This window comes from Echinops telfairi, unplaced genomic scaffold (genome assembly GCF_000313985.2).
Source record: "Echinops telfairi isolate 266 unplaced genomic scaffold, ASM31398v2 ScPeMD7_7468;HRSCAF=8506_0, whole genome shotgun sequence".
Lineage (NCBI taxonomy): Eukaryota > Metazoa > Chordata > Mammalia > Afrosoricida > Tenrecidae > Echinops > Echinops telfairi.
The window spans coordinates 30183379-30202036 of NW_022111369.1; the positions used below are offsets into that span (position 1 = coordinate 30183379).

The window sequence follows — 18658 nt, forward strand, 5'->3', positions numbered from 1 at the left end:
ACAGAGTTCTAAAATTCACGATGCAAAACCTGAGGGAAGTGAAGGGAGATCTAGACAACTGATCAATCATAATTGGTGGGTAAACACGATTTTTAAAACTCCACTTTTAAAACTGGAGATAACAAGTAGGCAGGAAGTCGACGTGGAAATGTAAGACTTGAACAACAAAATAAACCGAAAAGACTTAGGAAATATCTCTAGAACAGTTCACTCAGTAATAACTGACTATGCTCAGAGAACACTGTCCAGTATAGACTGTATGCTACTCCATAAATATGCTACTGCAGACACGTGTTTATAATTGTTACATCTTTCCAAGTGATTAGCCCATTTATATTCATAAAAATATCTTTTATCTCTAATAACAGCTTTTAATTTAAAGTTTTTTTTAAATCTCTTATGACTACAGTGATGGCAGCTTTTTCTCTGCTTGCTATTGGCACAATATATCTCTTTCCACCCTTTTATTTCCAATCTCTTTGTATCCTTATATCTAAGTCATGTCTCCCATAGACATATGTAAATTGGTAACTATATAAACGGAAGCAATACTAAAGTGTTAACAGACATTCTTGGTGGGACTATGGGAGACTTTCCCCTATGCATTTTGTATTGTGGCAAAACATGGTATTTTCCGATTTTAATCATATTCACAGAGTTTTGCAGCCGTCAGACTTCTTCATCCCAGACAGCATCGCTGTCTGGATACAGCAGCAACTCTTTAATTGTTTCCCAGATACTGGTGGTCTCTCCTCTACTTTCTCTATGAATCTGCCTCTTCTAGCTATTTCATGTCAGTGGTGTGAGGGAAGGGTTGAATTTCTCTTAATTGCAAATGGAAAGCACCATTTGTTGAAGAGATGATTCCTCTTCCATTAAAAGCTCTTGATAATTGCTGAAAAATCAATGAGCCAGAGATGTGTAAGATGGGAGATTTTAATATTTTATTTTTTGGTTAATTTTCCTATGATGAACATACTGGTCGTGCAAACAGTGGGGAAAAGTTGTGAATTAGAATGAGTGGTTAGTAATAGGAAGGGGTGAACTTGGAGAACTAGAGCAAACTCCTTGGTCTTATTTGAACTCCCGTCACCCTGCGTTCTGTCTTGATACTTACACTTGAAACTCTTCGTATGAAACCCCACTGGAGATGCTGCCTCTCCTTCTGGAACTATGCCCACTGTCTTCGTCATCCTCCTCCTCAGAGTCATCCAGGCTGCGTGGGAAGCTTCGGCTGCTCATAGGGCGTTGCAGGGAGCTGTGATCCAAGTCCAGGTCCTCCTGAAGAAAACCAAGAAGCCAGGCACATAGGAAACGGTGTTTGCCATTTACTTAGGCTTTCATTGTGATTGACACCTGAGTCCGAGCCTCAAACCTCTACAATGAATAGGCTGACGATTTTTGAAGCACATTTGGACAAGAAAGGAGTTACTAACTGTATAAGAAAAAATTAAAACATAACAAAGTAGAGAGAAAAGTAAACAGAAAGACATGATTATGCACTTATAGAATATTTTAATAGATCTGACCCAGGAAGCATGTTATCTCGGAATGAGAAGTTTGACTTAAAATTTTACTCATTGTCTTCTTGTCCACATTTCACGCTGATTGGTGAACACTCTCTCAGCGGCCAGGGCTGTTCTGTGCAGCAGCACGTAGGGGAACCAGTGTTCTGGATCTGATCTGCTCTGGGGACAGCGGCCTTCCCATTTTCCTTTCCAGTAAGGAACATTCTCTGCACCTCAGTTTACCATGCAACTTGGTTTAACCAGTAACTTTAAAGTTAATGCTAAAGCTTTTCTTTATTTTTCTGATTACTCAGTAGAGTAGTCAACTCTAAATGTTAATTCCTAAAAGAATGGCTGCTGATTAGAATTCCTAAAAGAATAGCTAACTTTATATCTGCTGAGAAATCTTTTTTTTTAATAAACAGGACATTATGAAATACATAAGTAATTTTTTCTTTTCAAGCTGATGACTAGGAAGTTTAAGGCCTAATTTGCATCCCAATCTTAATAAGCATATGTGTCTTAGATTCATCCGTAGCCTCATTTTATATTTTCTCATTTTGCATCATTTTTTTCCTGTAGGCTAACTAACTGTGTTTGTACATAATGTAATATGGTTGGGAATAAACATTATGTAAAAGGTTGGGAATAAACAAGGTACTGATGCATACACCATTAAAGAATTACTAAACTAGTTGGTTTATTTTACTGTCAAACTCTAGCACTATTATGTTTTCATAGCCTTTATGATATCTTTACATTATCTATATGCTTCTCTGCTTCGTTACACTCTGATGGGCTCTTACGAAAGGGTAGGGACTCCGAGTGTGAGTGCTAATGGGAGGACGTGGAGGGGGGGAACTGATTCTCTCAATAGCCTACCCCTTGGTCTGGTATTGGGTACATTGGAGGTACCGAATTGAATCATGCTGTCTTAAAGTGGACCCACCCTCTTTTTTTCCAAGTCGTCTCTCATCTGCTGATGTTCATGTTCGGTCAGTTCTTGGTCTCCATCTTGGTCATATTTTGTAAATATTGCCTCAATCTCTGCATCAGTGTGGCCCTTCCTGCAATTATTGAGAGGATAACAGATGAACTCATTCTTGTACCGGGCCCAACTCAAACACAGACATCAAAACACAGGGGGAACCGAGACAAAGGCCAGGCTTCCTCTTACAATAGATGCCAGAAAGACACCCACCTCTAGGAAAACAGTTCCTTTCTATGAATACTTGCATCAATGACACCCTTGCCACCAAGAACGTATCTTCAGAAATCTTAGGAAATGTGAGCCTCACCCTTTGAGATCTTGCCGAAGTTCGTCAAAGTTTAACTTGCCTCCCCCTTGCCGCAGACTTTCTGAAATGTCATCCACGGTACTTTTTTTCAATTTTAGTTTGACCAAGGCTTTATGGCAGCCCTACCGAGAGAAAAGACTTGGTGTATTATGCGCTCATTTTCCATTTGTTTCATCAACCTACAGGGTAATGGCTGTCAACCCAGAGACCAGACGAGCGCTTGGTCACTGGACAAGTACATGTTGGATGGACACATGGACGACCACACGGAGCGGGAGGTTTCCATGAAACTCCTGTGGTGTTTCAATAAATCAAGAAGAATGAAATGCCTACTGCTCAGTATAGGTGATACAAGAATTGCCATGCAGCAAAACCTGAGTTATCGATGAAATATGATCTCACATAAGTGGGAGGGAGCGGGAGGGAACTCAGGGAAATCAAGATAAGGATATTTATGAGCTTCAACCGGGTTTTACTTTGCCTGGTGTTGTGAGAATGTTAAAATGACCCTCAAGCTGAAACTTTACAAAATGATCTTAACCATCCATGGAAAAATGATGTTTTGTGACCGTGAACAATTTCTGACCGAAAAGTAAAATGTAATGCCTTATCATTTGATTTCCCTTTTAATTTATTTTAAAGTTGTTCCGGTTTTTAATATCTTCTGCTTTCTTTTTGAGTGAGTTTTTCTCCGTTTTGTTTTGTCATTGTTTCTGGGTGGGTTTGCTTGTGTTTTGTATGATTTTCTGTATTAGAAATCCAAGATAGGCCAATCCAGAGGGGCAGTGGCTGGATTCATAATGACCTAGGGGGGTAGCAGGGGAGGGTGGGTGGACAAGGGCTCTAACAATGGCTATGAGAAGAAATTGATGGTGGTGCTGACCACACAACTCTTCTTCATATGACTGAACGATTACATTTTATGGTCTGTGAGCTACATGCCAATAAAACGATTGAAAACTCCAACACTAAAAACTCCTTTCCTGCCAATTATAACGTTATAAAGACATTTGGAAATGGCAAAGCTAATACTTATGTAGAACATGGAGATTAATACTATTGAACACTGAGCACTAGTGTTTTACTTCTTCGGTAAACACTCACCACGTGTAGTTTGGACAGCCCTTACTTTCTAGTCATTGTGTTAGCCGATGTGGAGGGGGCATCTTTTCCATGCTTTGGCTACCTGCCACACTCCCATCCGTTTGGATAAACATCTAACCTGTCATGTTTTGTGGTTTCCAATGTTGTGAAGCATCTTCGAAAGTTCCTTATATGTGAAGTGTTTTGCCTCACTTCTTTCCATCACAGCCACATTCCTCATTTAGGTTTCTAAGTGTACCTTCACTAAGGGCCTCTGGCTACACATCCAGACTTAGCAGTGTCTCAACCCCTCCACAGGCATCTACATCATCTATGTCACACTTGTTTCATGTACATGCAATGGAGACTTCGCTTCCTAGGCTAACACTTTAAGTCCTGGTGGCACTGTGGTTAAGTTGCTCAGCTGCTGAAGGGTCAGGGATCTGAACCCAGCAGCCCTCTTTCTATAGGAGGAAGGTAAGGCCAGTCTGTCTCCTTACAGATTTCTGTTCTACTCCGCGCTTTATGGAAAGAATCAACTTGATAGGTTACCACTTTTCCTCTCTTTCACTTGCACATGTTTGTAAACTGTCAGCGGAGGCTTCCCATTCAGAGATAAAGAGGCAACACAACTACATGCTTTGCTGCTTGCGCATCAACGGAATAGCACATCTGCAATGACCAACCACCACCAGACTCTGAAGGAAGTGATGAGATGGATCCCGAGCACAGCATGCATCTGCTATGTCCACGGTGAAGTGTGGACTGAAGGGCTAGCAGTTACGTTTTCACTTGATGTCTCAAGTTAGCATACTGTAATACGTGAAACGCACACCATGTGACTGGGGGACTAGTGTTATACGAAATAAGGGTGCACATATCACAACGGAGGAAAGGGAAGGCTGGCAGGACACACATGAAAAACTTCTTAACGTGTAACTGACTCTTCAGTATTCAGGGTGACACAAATCTTAGAGTCCACCTAAAGGAGTTTATTTTCACAGCTACAGGGTAGCATTATTCACAGACAGCACAGCCCTGTGACTGGAACCAAGAGGGAAAAAACACGATAGTTCTAAAGCCACTCTATCCGAGCAAATTGAGGTTATGGAACAAGCTGTGTACTTTAACAGTGTTTGTTGTTACGGGGCTTCCACTTTAAACCAAATAAAGAAGTCACTGTGAGAACAAAGCCGCCCCCAATTTCCTGGCCTGCCCTTCCATTGAACAACTTACTCCTTCCTGAGATGGTGTCAAAGTAAAAGTTCTCAGGCCTCTGGCCTTCGACCTTTTCCTGGAACTCTTTTAAACCAACAGGTCAGAACTAACTGCATGGCAGTGAGCTGGGAAGGGCAAGGACAAAGGGTCAAAGACTAAGCATGGCCCCGCAAACTCTTCATTGCTTGTTAATGGAGTTTGAAGTAGAAGAAGCCACAGGTCTTTCTTTGACCCTCTCTTCCAGTTTCTGTGGAACTCTGGCCCTCGACGTGCGCACCGCCACGGAGGGGAGGTGTCAAGACAAACGCAGGAGGTGTCAACAGCAGTCTGAGATGACTGGGCATTTCGTTTCCAGGGCAGAAACATTACCCTGAATTTAAGTCCTACGTAGCATGGATCCCCACCAAGACTCCCAAGAAAGATAATATTCCATTTTTTCTTGAAAGAGAAATCTGCTCTTTGTTTGGAGCAACTCAGGAGATGGATGTTGTTTTGGAAACCTGGCCTCGGCAAGGTGCACAGTGTACAGGAAATAAAACATGCAGAGGAAGGTCATTCCTACCTTTCTGATAAGATCGGAGAGTTCCATTTCAGCCTTCTGCTGGGCCAAATCAGACTTGACTTCAGAGTAAGTGTCATTGATGATGGCCAGAAACATATTCTGTTTGCAAGTCAAAGGAAAACACCGATTAGAGAAAGGACTCACAGTACATTGTGCAAGCGCCACTCGAAAGAAATCTGGTTTTTTTTACTCACTTTTTCGAAAATTTGCTATCATACTTACGAAAATGATTTCTTTCATTAAATCACATCAATATATATTATGACTTAGTGTTAACCATCTACTGAGATACATTTTCCAGATAGACACAAGAGTGGAATACAAAGGACTCTGAATGTATCTATACGTGGTGGAATTCATTTACTCTTTTTGTTCATTCATCCCCTTTTCTATAGTTTTTACAATGCACATAATTTAGTAGAGATATAGAACTCTAAAAAGTACTTCAAGTTTCAATAGGTAAAATGAACAAGTGGAATTCTGTGCCTAACCAAGTCCAATATTAGTAAAGAACAAACACTTGAGATTTACAAAGCATATGTCAACGAATTGAAGACCTTTGTAAGGTTCTTCATTGTGCTTGAATGAATCCACTCAAAAATAATTCATAGGGAACAGTCAAGTCTTCTAGACAAAGAATCAAGAAAAGGTTAGTGGGGAAGAGAGACTTGCGCGTTAAACAAATGCGTGTTTCAGCCTGGGCACTGCCATGCTGATGTTGTCAACCTTTTCAAGCCTCAATCTGAATGCTATCTTTGTACTTACCTGACAGGAACATAATAAAATCATTCTAACAGTGAAAATTAATGTACCGATCTCCATAACAGACTTGAGACAGGGCCTGATGCATGGGAAGAACTATATAGTATACGACTACTCACTAATGATTAGTTTCTTTTCTTGGCTTTTCCTTTTGCCATCAGAAATGGTTACTGCTTCTAACATGGTTTGTATTTCGAAAGGCTTCCTGGAAAGACCACATCTAATTGATCAGATCCCTTTTTTTATATACCTTTCCTTCACTTTTCCTTTTCAGTGTGTAACTATATAGTTAGGTGTCTGAGTATTAGAAGAGCCCTGGTAACACAGTGGTTCATGTACATGGCTCCTAACCAAGAGGTCTGAACCTACCAGCTACTCCTTGGGACAAAGATTATGGCAGTTTGCTTCTGTAAAGATGTAAGCTTTGTAAACCCTATGGGGTCATTCTAGTCTGTCCTACAGGGTCACTATGAGTCAGATTGACTTGACAGTGATGAGTATCTGAGCACGTTTGTCCCCACCTCATGTCTAGGGAATCTTAACACAGAGCAGGGTTAAACTGTCTTTTCCTTACCACTGTATCCCCATACCTAGCACATTACTCGGAAGAAGAGCAGCTCACTAAAACGTTATTGGACAATTCAATGAATGAACAAATACAGGCTCTATTATTTTGATGGGCTTAACCCTAAATCTTTATGAAAGAAGAATGCTGTTTAAGATTCTGTAGCAGAAATGAGAATAAAATATAAAGTCCCTGATCTAATCTTCAATTCCAAGGGCAGACAAGGGCAGTTGGAATGACATCTCCCACCTTCTACCTCCCAACTCAGGCAATCAGTGTTCCGTTCTCCTTTCCAGATGGCTGTTAACTAACTAGTGCCTGCATCGAAAAGGATGGAAAAGTATGGATCCTCTGAGATTGAGAAAAACATCAAGTGTCAAGAGAAAGGCTCTTACAGGTTTGGGGATTGACGTTTACCCCCCTCCTCCTCTCTCAGCAGGTTCACCTAATTGTCAGATGGGGGGTGGGGGGCACCTATACTAGGGACTTCCCCCTGGGTGGCAGGATGTTTGCTCAGCTGGACCATTTCAGGACTTACAGGCTTCTTGTTTAAGCAAGGTAAGCATTGTGGAAAGGCAGCTAACCCTTCACTCAGCCTCTCCTTTCCTTATAAGAAAGTCATATATCCATCAATAGGCAACTCAAACATACTGCCACTGAGTTGATTCTGACTCATAGTGATCCTCCAGGGAAGAGTGGACCAGACCTGTGGGTTTCTGAGACTGTCAATCTTTATGGGAGTACACAACCTCATCCTTCTCCCAAGGGGCGCCTGAGGGTTCCCACGGAGGACATTGGTTAGCAGCTCAGTGCATAGCCTGCCATGCCCTTGTCCTACCAGGGCTCTTTCTGAGCAATAGTTTAGTTTAATTCGTGAAGAATGCCTGCCTTGAGCATTGTACTCTTAAAAAAACTGTCGACTGACAAGAGCAGTTTGAAAGGAGAGATAATGCATTTAGAGTGAAGTGAGTTGATGTTAACAGTGATGGAATAATTTGCAAAAGGAGTGAAGATGGTTGCCAGAAATTATACCCATAGAAATGCTGAGCTGATGTATGTTTTGCTGTGTATATTTCAACAAGTATTTTTATTTAAAAAGAAGAAAGGTTTATATCAATATTAGCCTTTGTTTATTAAAAGTAGAAGGGTAATTCCTTTTTATGTGTGGGTGGATAAAAATTACTTTTATTTCAAACAAACACTGAGAGTTTTATGTGTGTGTTTGTGTGTTCTGGTGATTAGCCTGATCAAATAACTGAACCGTCTAGAAGGTGTTAGCTACTAAATGCCAACACTGAAAAGAGACTATTTGAGAGTTTATTTAAATTGCCACTGTGATGGTCCTTATTCGGCAGGTTGACAGACTAAGAAATTGTGGGTGGCCAGGCAGAAACTAAAGGGCCAGTTAAAGAGCTTCTCCCATCTCTGGTTTCTGCTCTCTTACTTTGCAGCAAGCCCATGGTTTCAGAAATTAAAGTACTTCCAAGTTCACACAGGCTTACTTTTCCCAATTTCCCCCGCTTTTTTCTTTATATGACAGGAAACAGAAACTTAGGAGGCTTAAGCTGAAAGCTAGCCAATACAGGTACACCAGGTACTTAGATCATACCTCCCGATTCTTTTGGTCCTGGTAGTTATAGATTTAATGTGCCACACATATTATGACTTACACTGAGTTACTAAAGGACCCCTGGTGGCATAGTGATTACAAGTTGGGCAGCTAACCATAAGGTCAGCAGTTCAAAACCACCAGTGGCTCCTTGGGAGAAAGATGATGCTTTCTATTCCAGTACAGAGTTATAGTCTCGGAAACTCACAGGCGCAGTTCTAAAGATTGGGATTAACTTCATGGCAGTGAGTTTGTTTGTGTTTGTTTTATTTACACTTAATTACTAAAATGTAATTATTCATAAAAGACCTTTACAAAATTGACTGAAAATGAAAACAATTTTATTTTCTTAAGACGATACTTTGCATAAAGGGAGTCTTAAATGTTCCTGCTTGGATTTTTAAAAATGTCAATTGCCTAAGTGAAACTGATTTTATACCTTCTCAGGGCAAAACTGGATGCAATATTATGAAGACAAAGAAGAAAATGCCTTTTAAAAAGTCTTAATTACCTCTGAGGAAAAAAAATTTCATGTGTACCAACATGACAGAAATAAAATACAAAGCAAACATAATTTCTCCCCTTCTGTGGGGTAAAGAAGGGAGCCCTGGTCATGCTAGATGAGCCGGGAAGGATTTACAACCCCAGAAATTCCATATAGGGCCGCTGTGGGTCCGAATCACAGGCACGGGGCACTGGGTTTGGCGTTCTGATTTTGTGAATTAAGGGAAGTTCTCTTGGGATGGGATGGTGACAAGTGGGTCTACGTTCTTGAGCACCTACTGTGTGCTGAGCTCTCTTCGCTGCTTCCCGCAATTGTTGTCTTAACTTTTTTTTTTTTAAACAACTATTTTGAAATGAATTTTGAAAGTAATGTCCATTCAGTGTTCAGACTGAGGTTTAAACTTAATATTTAATTATCCTCTGTAAGCTGTGTGACATCATGTGTCTCTAGATGTGTGACACGTAAGCAATTTCAAATGGAGTATCTTCATTCTGACAATCGTTCAGTCCCTAACAGTCTTGAATTCTTGGATCTAGCTTGCTCTGTCCGTTCCTGTTGCTTACAAAGAAGACATAGAGAGGCCAGCCAAGTCATGCTCAACACTGACTCTGAACATGCTGACATCTGTACTTGTAAAGCATGTAATAACACGCAACAGAATCGTAGAATGAAGTTGGAACGTAGCCCCTCACCACATGGATGGATTTGAAGGCCGTTAATGCTGAGTGGTTAGTCAATCACAGAAGGGTAAATATTGTAAGAGACCACTGGCAGAAGAGAAAAAAAGCAGGATAACGGTTTTCATAGGGAAAGAAACAGATTTTGAAAGGAAGGGGAAGCGACAGGCTAACAGGCCGACAGGTGTGAATGCAGGTGAGGAGGGACAGAACGGTCTAGAAGAAGAGGAACGACCGTGCGGGCAGGGCGTGGACACAGAGTAAGCAGCTCGGGGAGTGTCGCTAAGTACAGTGGTTGAGTATCAAAATGACCACCTGGCGTGTAACCCCCACCTCCTTCACAATCAGAGGTTTTAAAGAAACCAACGTGGAAGTGTATTCTACTTTTTCAACTGGGCGCTGTGTTAAATAACTAACGTGGCATTTTACCTAATGTTTTTGGCATACTTAGGGCTATGTAAAGACCAGGGAAAAGATCCCTGGTTAAGACTTAGAAACTGGCAAATCATGCGAGTCTAGTCCATGTCCTAGCACCCACGTTTCCGTCTCCTGCCCGCGGCTCCCGGGGAAACAACAGCCCAGGAAAAGGCGCCGGTGGTGCAAGAGCAAAGAGAAGCAGCCGGCGACTCCTGAGCAAAACGTTTCAATTGTTCACGGTAAACGAAAATGTACATACCAAGAGAATGAAGAACATAAAGAAGACAAAAGTAGTGAAATAAATTGGTCCCAAAACTCGATTAGCCTCCTCAATCTCTGCAAAGTTGATGTCGCCCAAAATGATACGGAATTGAGTGAAGCTATAAAAACAAAACAGAACACCAAAATGGCAAAAGCAAAGCTTGTCTCGTGGTTGATGTAACATTTCCTAAAGATGATGCCACACGTGGGGTCTTCTACCATGTAGCTCGCTGCCGCCCTGCCAGTCCCCCTTTGGGGAGGCCTGGCTAGTCACCTGCATGGAAAGCTGCTGCCATAGAGAGGATTTTTTCGTGCTAAATCATATTTTAGCATCATTCACATTTAAGACGGTCATTGTTTGAGGGCCATTACTTCATGGTCAATGCTGTCTCCAGTTGGCAAAAAACTAAACATGATTAAATTATATAAAGTTATTATCTGATAAGAACTGATAAGACTTGGGGGGGGGGCGCCTGCCAAAAAGTTCATGGGGAAATTCCATGACCTTTTCTTCTTAGTTTTCCTAGAATGTTTCAAGCCTGTGGTATATGACCTGGGTAAAACATCGGTAATCTATCTAACTTTCTACCACGGTCATCCTGGGTCCGAATTAAAAGCCCCGCCTTTTCTTTTTTTAAAAAAGATGTTTGAAGGATAGCTAAAATGGTACATCATCAAAGAGATCCAAGCTGCTCACACGTACTTGAGTGGGGTCTGAGTGCACGCTGCCGGTGCGGGGTCTTCCTCAGTAAAATTCATTTCATTCCTCACTTGATCAAACAGCAGCAGTAAGGAGGACTCCTCCAATGTCCAAAGCCCTGCTAACTCCCTTTATTACAACCACCTTTCTCTTCTTTTTCTTTTTTCAAATTTAATTTTATTGGGGGCTCTTACAGCTCTTATCACAATCCACACATATATCTATTGTGTCAAACACATCTGTACATATGCTGTCATCATCTTTTTCAAAGCATTTTCTTTCTGGCATCAGCTTCTCATTTTCCCCTCCCCCACTCCCCGCCCTCCCCTACGGTCCCCTCGATAATTTATATATTATTATCAATATTATTTTCATGTCTTATACCAACTGCTGGGTCCTTTCACCCCTTTTCTGCTGTCCGTCCCCCTGGGTGGGGGGGCCATACATTGGTCATTGTGATTGGTTCCCCCTTACTCTGCCTTCCCCTTCCCCTCCTAGTATCGCTGCTCCCCTTATTGGTCCCGAGGGGTTTCTCGGTTCTGGATTCCCTGTGTAGCGAGTTTTTTTCCCCATTTTATTAGGGGCTCATACAACTCTTATCACAATCCATACACACATCAATTGTGTAAAGCGCATTTGTACATTCATTGCCCTCATCATTCTCAAAACATTTTCTCTCCACTTAACCCTCCGGCATTAGGTCCTCATTTCGCCCCTCCCTCCCTGCTCCCCCCTCCCTTGATAGTTTATAAATTGTTATTTTGTCATATCTTGCCCTGTCCGACGTTTCCCTTCACCCACTTTTCTGTTGTCCGTCCCCTAGGGAGGAGGTCACATATAGTTCCTTGTAATCAGTTCCATCTTTCCTACCCAGTCTCATCTGTAGCAGTATACATGTTCTGGTCTAGCCATATTTGTAAGATAGAGTTGGGGTCAATCTGGTCTCATTATTTATTTACTTTTTGGGCCTTTTGTATCATATTTGGCCGAAGAACTTTGGCAAAAGAAGATAGAAAGCTCCTGAGTTTCTCCTAGATTGTGAGCAATATCACCCCCCCTACCCTCCCCACCCCCGCCATTAGAACTTAATATGAAGCTCCATCTATGCTAACAATATTCAACAGGAATAAAATAATAGACCATTGGCCTTTTAAAAGACACCACGCGCATGTGTTGTAAAAAAGACATCGGTCTTTGAAACAGTGATGGTTTCTCAAGGTGGTTCTACTGCACGACCTTCGGGCTGCTCTCGGAAGCATCAGCATTCCAGAATCAATCGGCTTATATGATGCATGGGCAGCCAGTATTTCTGGGAAAGGCAAGTCACTTTATTTTCAATACATATTTGTAAGCATTTGGTGTTCCTTCTCCTCCAGAGGGCACTGACGCCTCTGAGAACTTCTCCTCACACTTGTGTATATACTTACATACATGCTTGAAACGTACTGAAGTCGTCAACCTGAGTTCCAAAGACAAGGTAGGCCAACTGGGCGTAAGCCAGGAAAATGATGAAGAACATGATAGCAAAACCAAAGAGGTCTTTGGCGCACCGAGACATGGTTGTGGAAAGCTGGCTCATGGTCCTGTTGAAGTTAATAAATTTGAAGAGCTATAAAAGAGAAGGGAGAAATGACTTCAATTACTTGTTTTAATTTTAAAAAAAAATGCCCTCTCCCTTTAAGCCCAGGAGTTTCAAACACTGGGTGAGTCCCAAGGGTGTACACCCTCTGGAACAGTGCTGCTCTCAAGAGAACTTTCCATGATGACAACAATGTTTTCTACTTGCACTGCCCTGTGCTGTGGCCACTAGTCACGTGTGGATAGTAAGCATTCAGAAAGTGATGAGTGTGCTTGAAGAAAGGAGCCCCGGTGGGAGAGTGGATTACAATTAGGCTACTAAACACAAGGTCAGCAGTTCAAAACTACCTGTCATTCCTCAGAAGAAACCTACAGGGGCAGTGCTAGTGTGACCTACAGGGTTGCTCTGCGTCAGAATGGACTTGGGGGCAGTGAACTTGGTTTCTTTTGGAGTTTGTGACTGAGTCCTTACATTCTTTATTGGATCTCATTTTTTAAAATTTAAATTCAAATAGCCACAGGTAGCTGGTTGTTACTGCTTGAAAGGGCAGTCAGGGAACCTGAGCTGGTGACAGGTGGGGAGCTGCCTCAGACTTACGCAAGTGTGATGCGTCGCTAGAATTGACGCTCACTGTATGCGTACGCCCCTAACCTCTCACCTGTATGGAAATGCTCCAAATGTCCTAGGAATGAAAGGAAATGGGTGACCGCGGAAAGACTCCGAAGAGGAGCCTGTTCCAATCTAATTCCAGGTAAAGATAACCGTGGGCCTTCACCGGAGGTCCTGTCCAGCAAACCTTTCCACGTGCACCATCGTTTCCTCCTCTTCACCTGGAACTTCCTCCTCTTTTCGCTTTAGTGCCTGATTCTCTAGCTGTTTAGCTTCCCTCAGGTGACACTTGGACTTGTCTCCCTGTCAGAGTCGCCTGGGGCACCAGGCTCAACTAACAAAGTGAAAACATTTCTTACTGAATTTGCTACATTGCACCTACAAGGGCAGATCTTTTTTTTTTCAATTTTATGTATTGATTTATTTAAGGACAGATCTTCCACGAATAGCCCCATCTGTCACACGTAAAGTACATAGGAAACATGGTACCCTGGTGGCAGGGTGGTTATGCACTGGACTGCTAACCACACAGTCCACAGTTCGACACTACCGGCTGCAACCCGGGAGGAGGACAGGGCTTTCTATTTCTGTAAAGAATGGCAGTCTCAGGAACCCACTCGGGCGGCTCTGCCCTGTCCAAGAGGGTCGCTATGGGCTGACGAGGACGTGATGGCAGTCAGTGTGATGTCCAACAAATGGCCGGCTTTGGAGGGGTACCTGAACGGGGTCACAGAGGCACATTGGAAACCCCCAGCACTTGTCAAGCCTCGTGTTAACAGAAGACGGTGAGACACGCTCACCGTGGAGGACGTCTATAAGATGACATGGTATTTAGTCTAGGATTGCAAAAATATCGTGAAAGCTAAAAACAAAAAACAAGAGAGAGAGAGAGGGGAAATACTAGGGGGAAAAGGCTAAACGATGAAATCTAGACATCACCTTAATCCATACAAAAAATACTGTGACCGCAGCGACATTGTTGAACTGGATTTGCCAGTAAGCCAGATGTTCGAAGTTGGGGAATGCATTCTGATCTTCCAGAAATTGCATCAGCACCTCCACGCTCGACGTTCTGTGTATGCTGATTCCTATAGCTACCACCGACAGCTGAAACACAGAGATTCCGGTTCATTATAGTACACTAGAAACCTTTAACTTAGTTTAAGCGGCTAGTTAATTTTTTTTTTTAAACTAATGTATAAATTCTAGGGCTCACCATGATTTCAACCCAACAGCATTCGCGAAAGTCAGCCACCCGAGGGACCGTGCTGCGCGAGCCCTTCCTGGATTTGCAGTTCCTGCCTCAGGACTGGAAAGCCAATGCCTGCGAAGCCGCTCCAGCTACATTACGCTTCGCAGGACAACCTGCGCTTTTCTGTCTACCACTTCCACTGAAATCGCTTGCTAGCGTTCTGTTTTTCTCAGCCTCAACTTGTTCTTTCTAAAAATTCTGCTTTCTCGTCATTCTCCATTTCCCAGCCTTCCGTCCCTTCCTCTGTTCCACAAACGCATTGTGGTTGGCTAAGGGCAGAGACTTCTCGGGGGCTAAGAGGGGCTAAATGAAACACATAAACCTTGCCTCCACCCCACCCCACCCGCAAAAAACGTAGATTCTGCTTAAAGACCAGATAAATACACAATGATAAACGGTACCACAAACTTAAAGAGTTAGATGAGGTGAAGAGGGGAAACAAGACATACCAAAGAGGAGGCGAGATTGAGCTCAGTCTTCAAAGCAGCTTATGAAAGACGGACAGAGAGCTCAGGAAAGCAGTCCGGCCCAGAAAAAAATACACAAAAGCTAAGGGCTGCCCCTCCTCTTTCTTGTTTCTATTTTAACTCACGCACCTGCACCTTCTCCTATCTGCTTTGTTTCTGAACGTTAAAACAAAATCGGACGAAACACAGGCCCCTGTTTGGCTTCGGTTACTGTGAATTAAACGGTGTATGTGTTAAGCATTAGTGTTACCATAACGAGCTTGCCCTCAGGAGGGGTCTGAATCCAGTCAGTGGGCTGTGGCTGGTCCTGCGACCTTTCCTGCGCATTCTTCCTCCTCATGGGTGAGGGTCAAAACCCACTGACTAGACCTCCTCCAGAGGTTGTTGTTAGGGGCCCTGGCGGCCAGATCATGGCAGGGTTCTATCAGAGCCACGGTCCACATGGCTGTGGATGGCACCTGAGCTGCCATTCAGAGCTCTAAAAGCCCACCTTGTCACCTCCCTTTTCCTTTCTCTAAAGGCTTCCCCGAGCTGCCTTGTAGTGTTCTGTGGATGGTAGGATGATGTGCTTTGAGCCCTCCAGAATACACTGAAAAGGTCTTTCCCCCCATAAAGATGCAGCCGAAAGGGGAGAAGCTGAACTTGTTGACTGTACACATCCAGCAACAGCTCTCTCAACTCTTCCCACGTGCCATTTGTTGCTCTTGACATTTCCCCAATCCGGATGATTTCCCTCTGCACATGAAGAGGTTTAGAAGACCGGCCACGTGGCCATTTGTCCTTTTTTCTTCCCGCTGCCATTGAGCTGAGTCACCCAGAGTGACTCGTGTCTTTGCACAGCACTGAAGTCCGCAGGGCTTTCTTGCCTGTAATCTTTGCAGAACCAGGACTTTCTTTTATGGTGCTGCTGAATGGGTTGGAACCACTAACCTCTTGGTTAGGAGCTGAGATCAAATGGAGCCACGTGGGGACCATTGTATCATATTAGAATCACATTGATACACTACGTGTTCTTGAGACTTGAACCCTGAAATAGAGAGCCGGGACAAGAGGTAAGGAGAGAGAGGGTGTGAGCCTTTAGAGTTCTGATCCCGTCACTGCCTCGGAGTTCTCATCTGTGGGCTTCTCATCCTCGCCTGCAAAAGGACTCTCCCTCTGCACTAGCTTTCTGAGGGCAGAGACGGGGCTGGCTGTGTTCGCTCCTCTATCTCCTCAAAGATAACACAGGACCAGGCACACAGCGGATGCCCAGAAATAGCGGTCATATGGGTAAGTCAATTTCACCCCAGGAAGCCTACCATTCCACAACCTTACCTACATGTAGCCTGATTAGAGTCCTTTCAATTGTGGTGATATTTTTTTTTTCTTCAAAAGACTGCTGCTTAGAGCAGATGCCCGACTGAAGCATGCGGGTAGACTCCCTGGAGTTTCATAGAGAAACAATGAGGAATATTAGTGTGTGGGAGGGGCGGTGTCCCGGTGAATCTAGGAATTTAGTATCTTTATCTGTAGGAGGCTATTTTTCAAGTTTAGGTGCACATAAGCAAAGGTGGGCAAGTTAAGACCAGAAGTCTTTGCTTAGCTTTGAGGGCCCAGCGGCGAACAAGGCATGCTTGTGCAAGAGCAGAAAGGGTGGCGACATCAACTTAGTCAGAGAAGTTTCAAAGTGAAAATGGAATGCGGGGGGGGGGAAGACGACGGACACGGATACGGACGGACCTTATGTGTTCTTCATCAAAGCACAAGGCTGGGTACTCTTTTCCAGCAGTCTCTAAAACAGGGTCAAAGTAAGCCAGTGGAGTGTGGGAAGAAAGTCCTACTCGTATTTCGAGTCTTTTCAAATATCTCAGTTTTATGTATGGATATGGCGTTCGTGATACCCCTGTGGCACCACCATAGAAATATATACAAGAAACACTTGGGTGTATAGACAGAGGTTCACTGAGAGAGCACCTCTAACTAGTCTTGGGTTGGTGTAGGAGGTTTTTTTTTCGTTAAACAATAAAGCTATATATAAACATAGCCACGCAAAGCAGAGAGCAGGCTTTGCATCCCCAGAGGTCTCCAAATGAGGGTTGTTTCCTACACTGAGGGTGTGTCCACACAACAGTCATGACCATGTATAATGGACTGTAGTCCGCCATTACCCAGGGAGGAGTGGGCTGAAACATGACCCTCCCATCATGGCCTCTCCAGTCTCCTTAAATGCTGATGCTGCTCTTCATCCACACATGGGGGATCTGGGATTGCCCATAGCAAGGGACTGCACCAGTTATGTGATGTTACTTGGCTGACTCAGAAGGGTCCCACACTGAACTGCTTCTATGGGAAATTTTATTTTGCGTTAAAGTTAACTTGTTCTGAATTTATACAAAACACGCACACGTGATCGGAAAGGTAGTGACAGAGCAGCTCAGGAGGGTTATTTGTGCAGATGAAACGACCTTCTGTGTATCTGAAAAGCACTGGTAACTGTGCCTGGTGGAGAAGCCCCACCATTGTTATTACTATCAGGGCTGTTGTTGTGGAAAGGACATCATGCTGGGGAAAGCAGGGGAACCGTGAAAGCGTGGAAGAGGCCCACGAGGTGATGGACACAGTGCTACAATGCTGAAGCTGAACTTTACAACTGTGAGCATGCCACAGGACCAGGCAGCATTTCCCCGCTCTGCTGTACACAGGCCCCTAACTGATGGCCCCTAATAACCACCCCGTTGTTAATCTGAGAGGGTTTCAAAAGGGCGTAGGAAAACGGATCTGAAAGATAAGTGTTCTTTGACCTACACAGGGATAAAATAGTTTTTATGTTTTGTCAACTAGCACTAGCGAGGAATGACTCAGTAGCAGCTTGATGCACATGCCGTTTGAGGGGTGGGGTGCGGGAAAGAACAATGATTGTGAAGTGGGGGCACAGCCGAGAGACCACTCATGGGGAAATGTATCACTTACTCACACTACATAGAGACTTTTCTGTCTCAGGGCACTGGGTGGGAAGGAGGTCACGGGTGACATATGGTAGGGTGGTGCCAATCGAAACTCTTAAGGGTCTCACAATGAAGCATGCTATTAATGTCAGCATGCGTACCAGGACTTAGCGAAATCTAGCAAAGGGAGAAAAGCCTATGCCATGACTCCATGTCCACACTGAGACCTCAGGAAGAAAATGATTACGACGACGCTGATGATGCCTTCAGTCCAACAACGGGCAGGCGGGAGTCTGTAAGGTAACAGCAGGGAGATACGCAGCCCTTAGCACCATCAGCCATATGAGATGACAAGGGCGGCACATGCCCATGGGTATAGCTCAGAGAGCAGGAAGAGACAGGCAAGGACCCAGGGAAATGGTCAGCGAAGGGAGGAAGGGTTAAGCGTGCTATTACTTTGTGAGGATTGCAGTCAATGTCACAGAACAAACCGTGTATGATTTGTAGAATGGAAAATTAATGTGCTCTGTGTACTTTTCACCCAAATGACAATTAAAAAAAAACAAAACCCAACATTCATGCAGAAACTCATGTAGATACCTCAACACATATTAAAAGCTATCATTGAATCAGGGCAGGCACAGCATCGACGAGGTAGCCTG

At 43.5% G+C, this 18658-nt stretch overlaps 1 protein-coding gene across 1 annotated transcript in view; it reads right to left on the bottom strand.

The window, feature by feature from the left end:
* PKD2 (polycystin 2, transient receptor potential cation channel) overlaps positions 1–18658 on the bottom strand; it is a 74581-nt gene that overhangs the window by 5220 nt on the left and 50703 nt on the right. Inside the window, exons 8-14 of the mRNA XM_045284334.1 lie at positions 14293–14460; positions 12593–12774; positions 10464–10584; positions 5670–5768; positions 2807–2928; positions 2458–2575; positions 1118–1281 (exon numbers count right to left, since the gene is read on the bottom strand). Coding sequence (XP_045140269.1) covers positions 1118–1281; positions 2458–2575; positions 2807–2928; positions 5670–5768; positions 10464–10584; positions 12593–12774; positions 14293–14460 — 974 coding nt within the window. The remainder of the gene's footprint in view (positions 1–1117; positions 1282–2457; positions 2576–2806; positions 2929–5669; positions 5769–10463; positions 10585–12592; positions 12775–14292; positions 14461–18658) is intronic.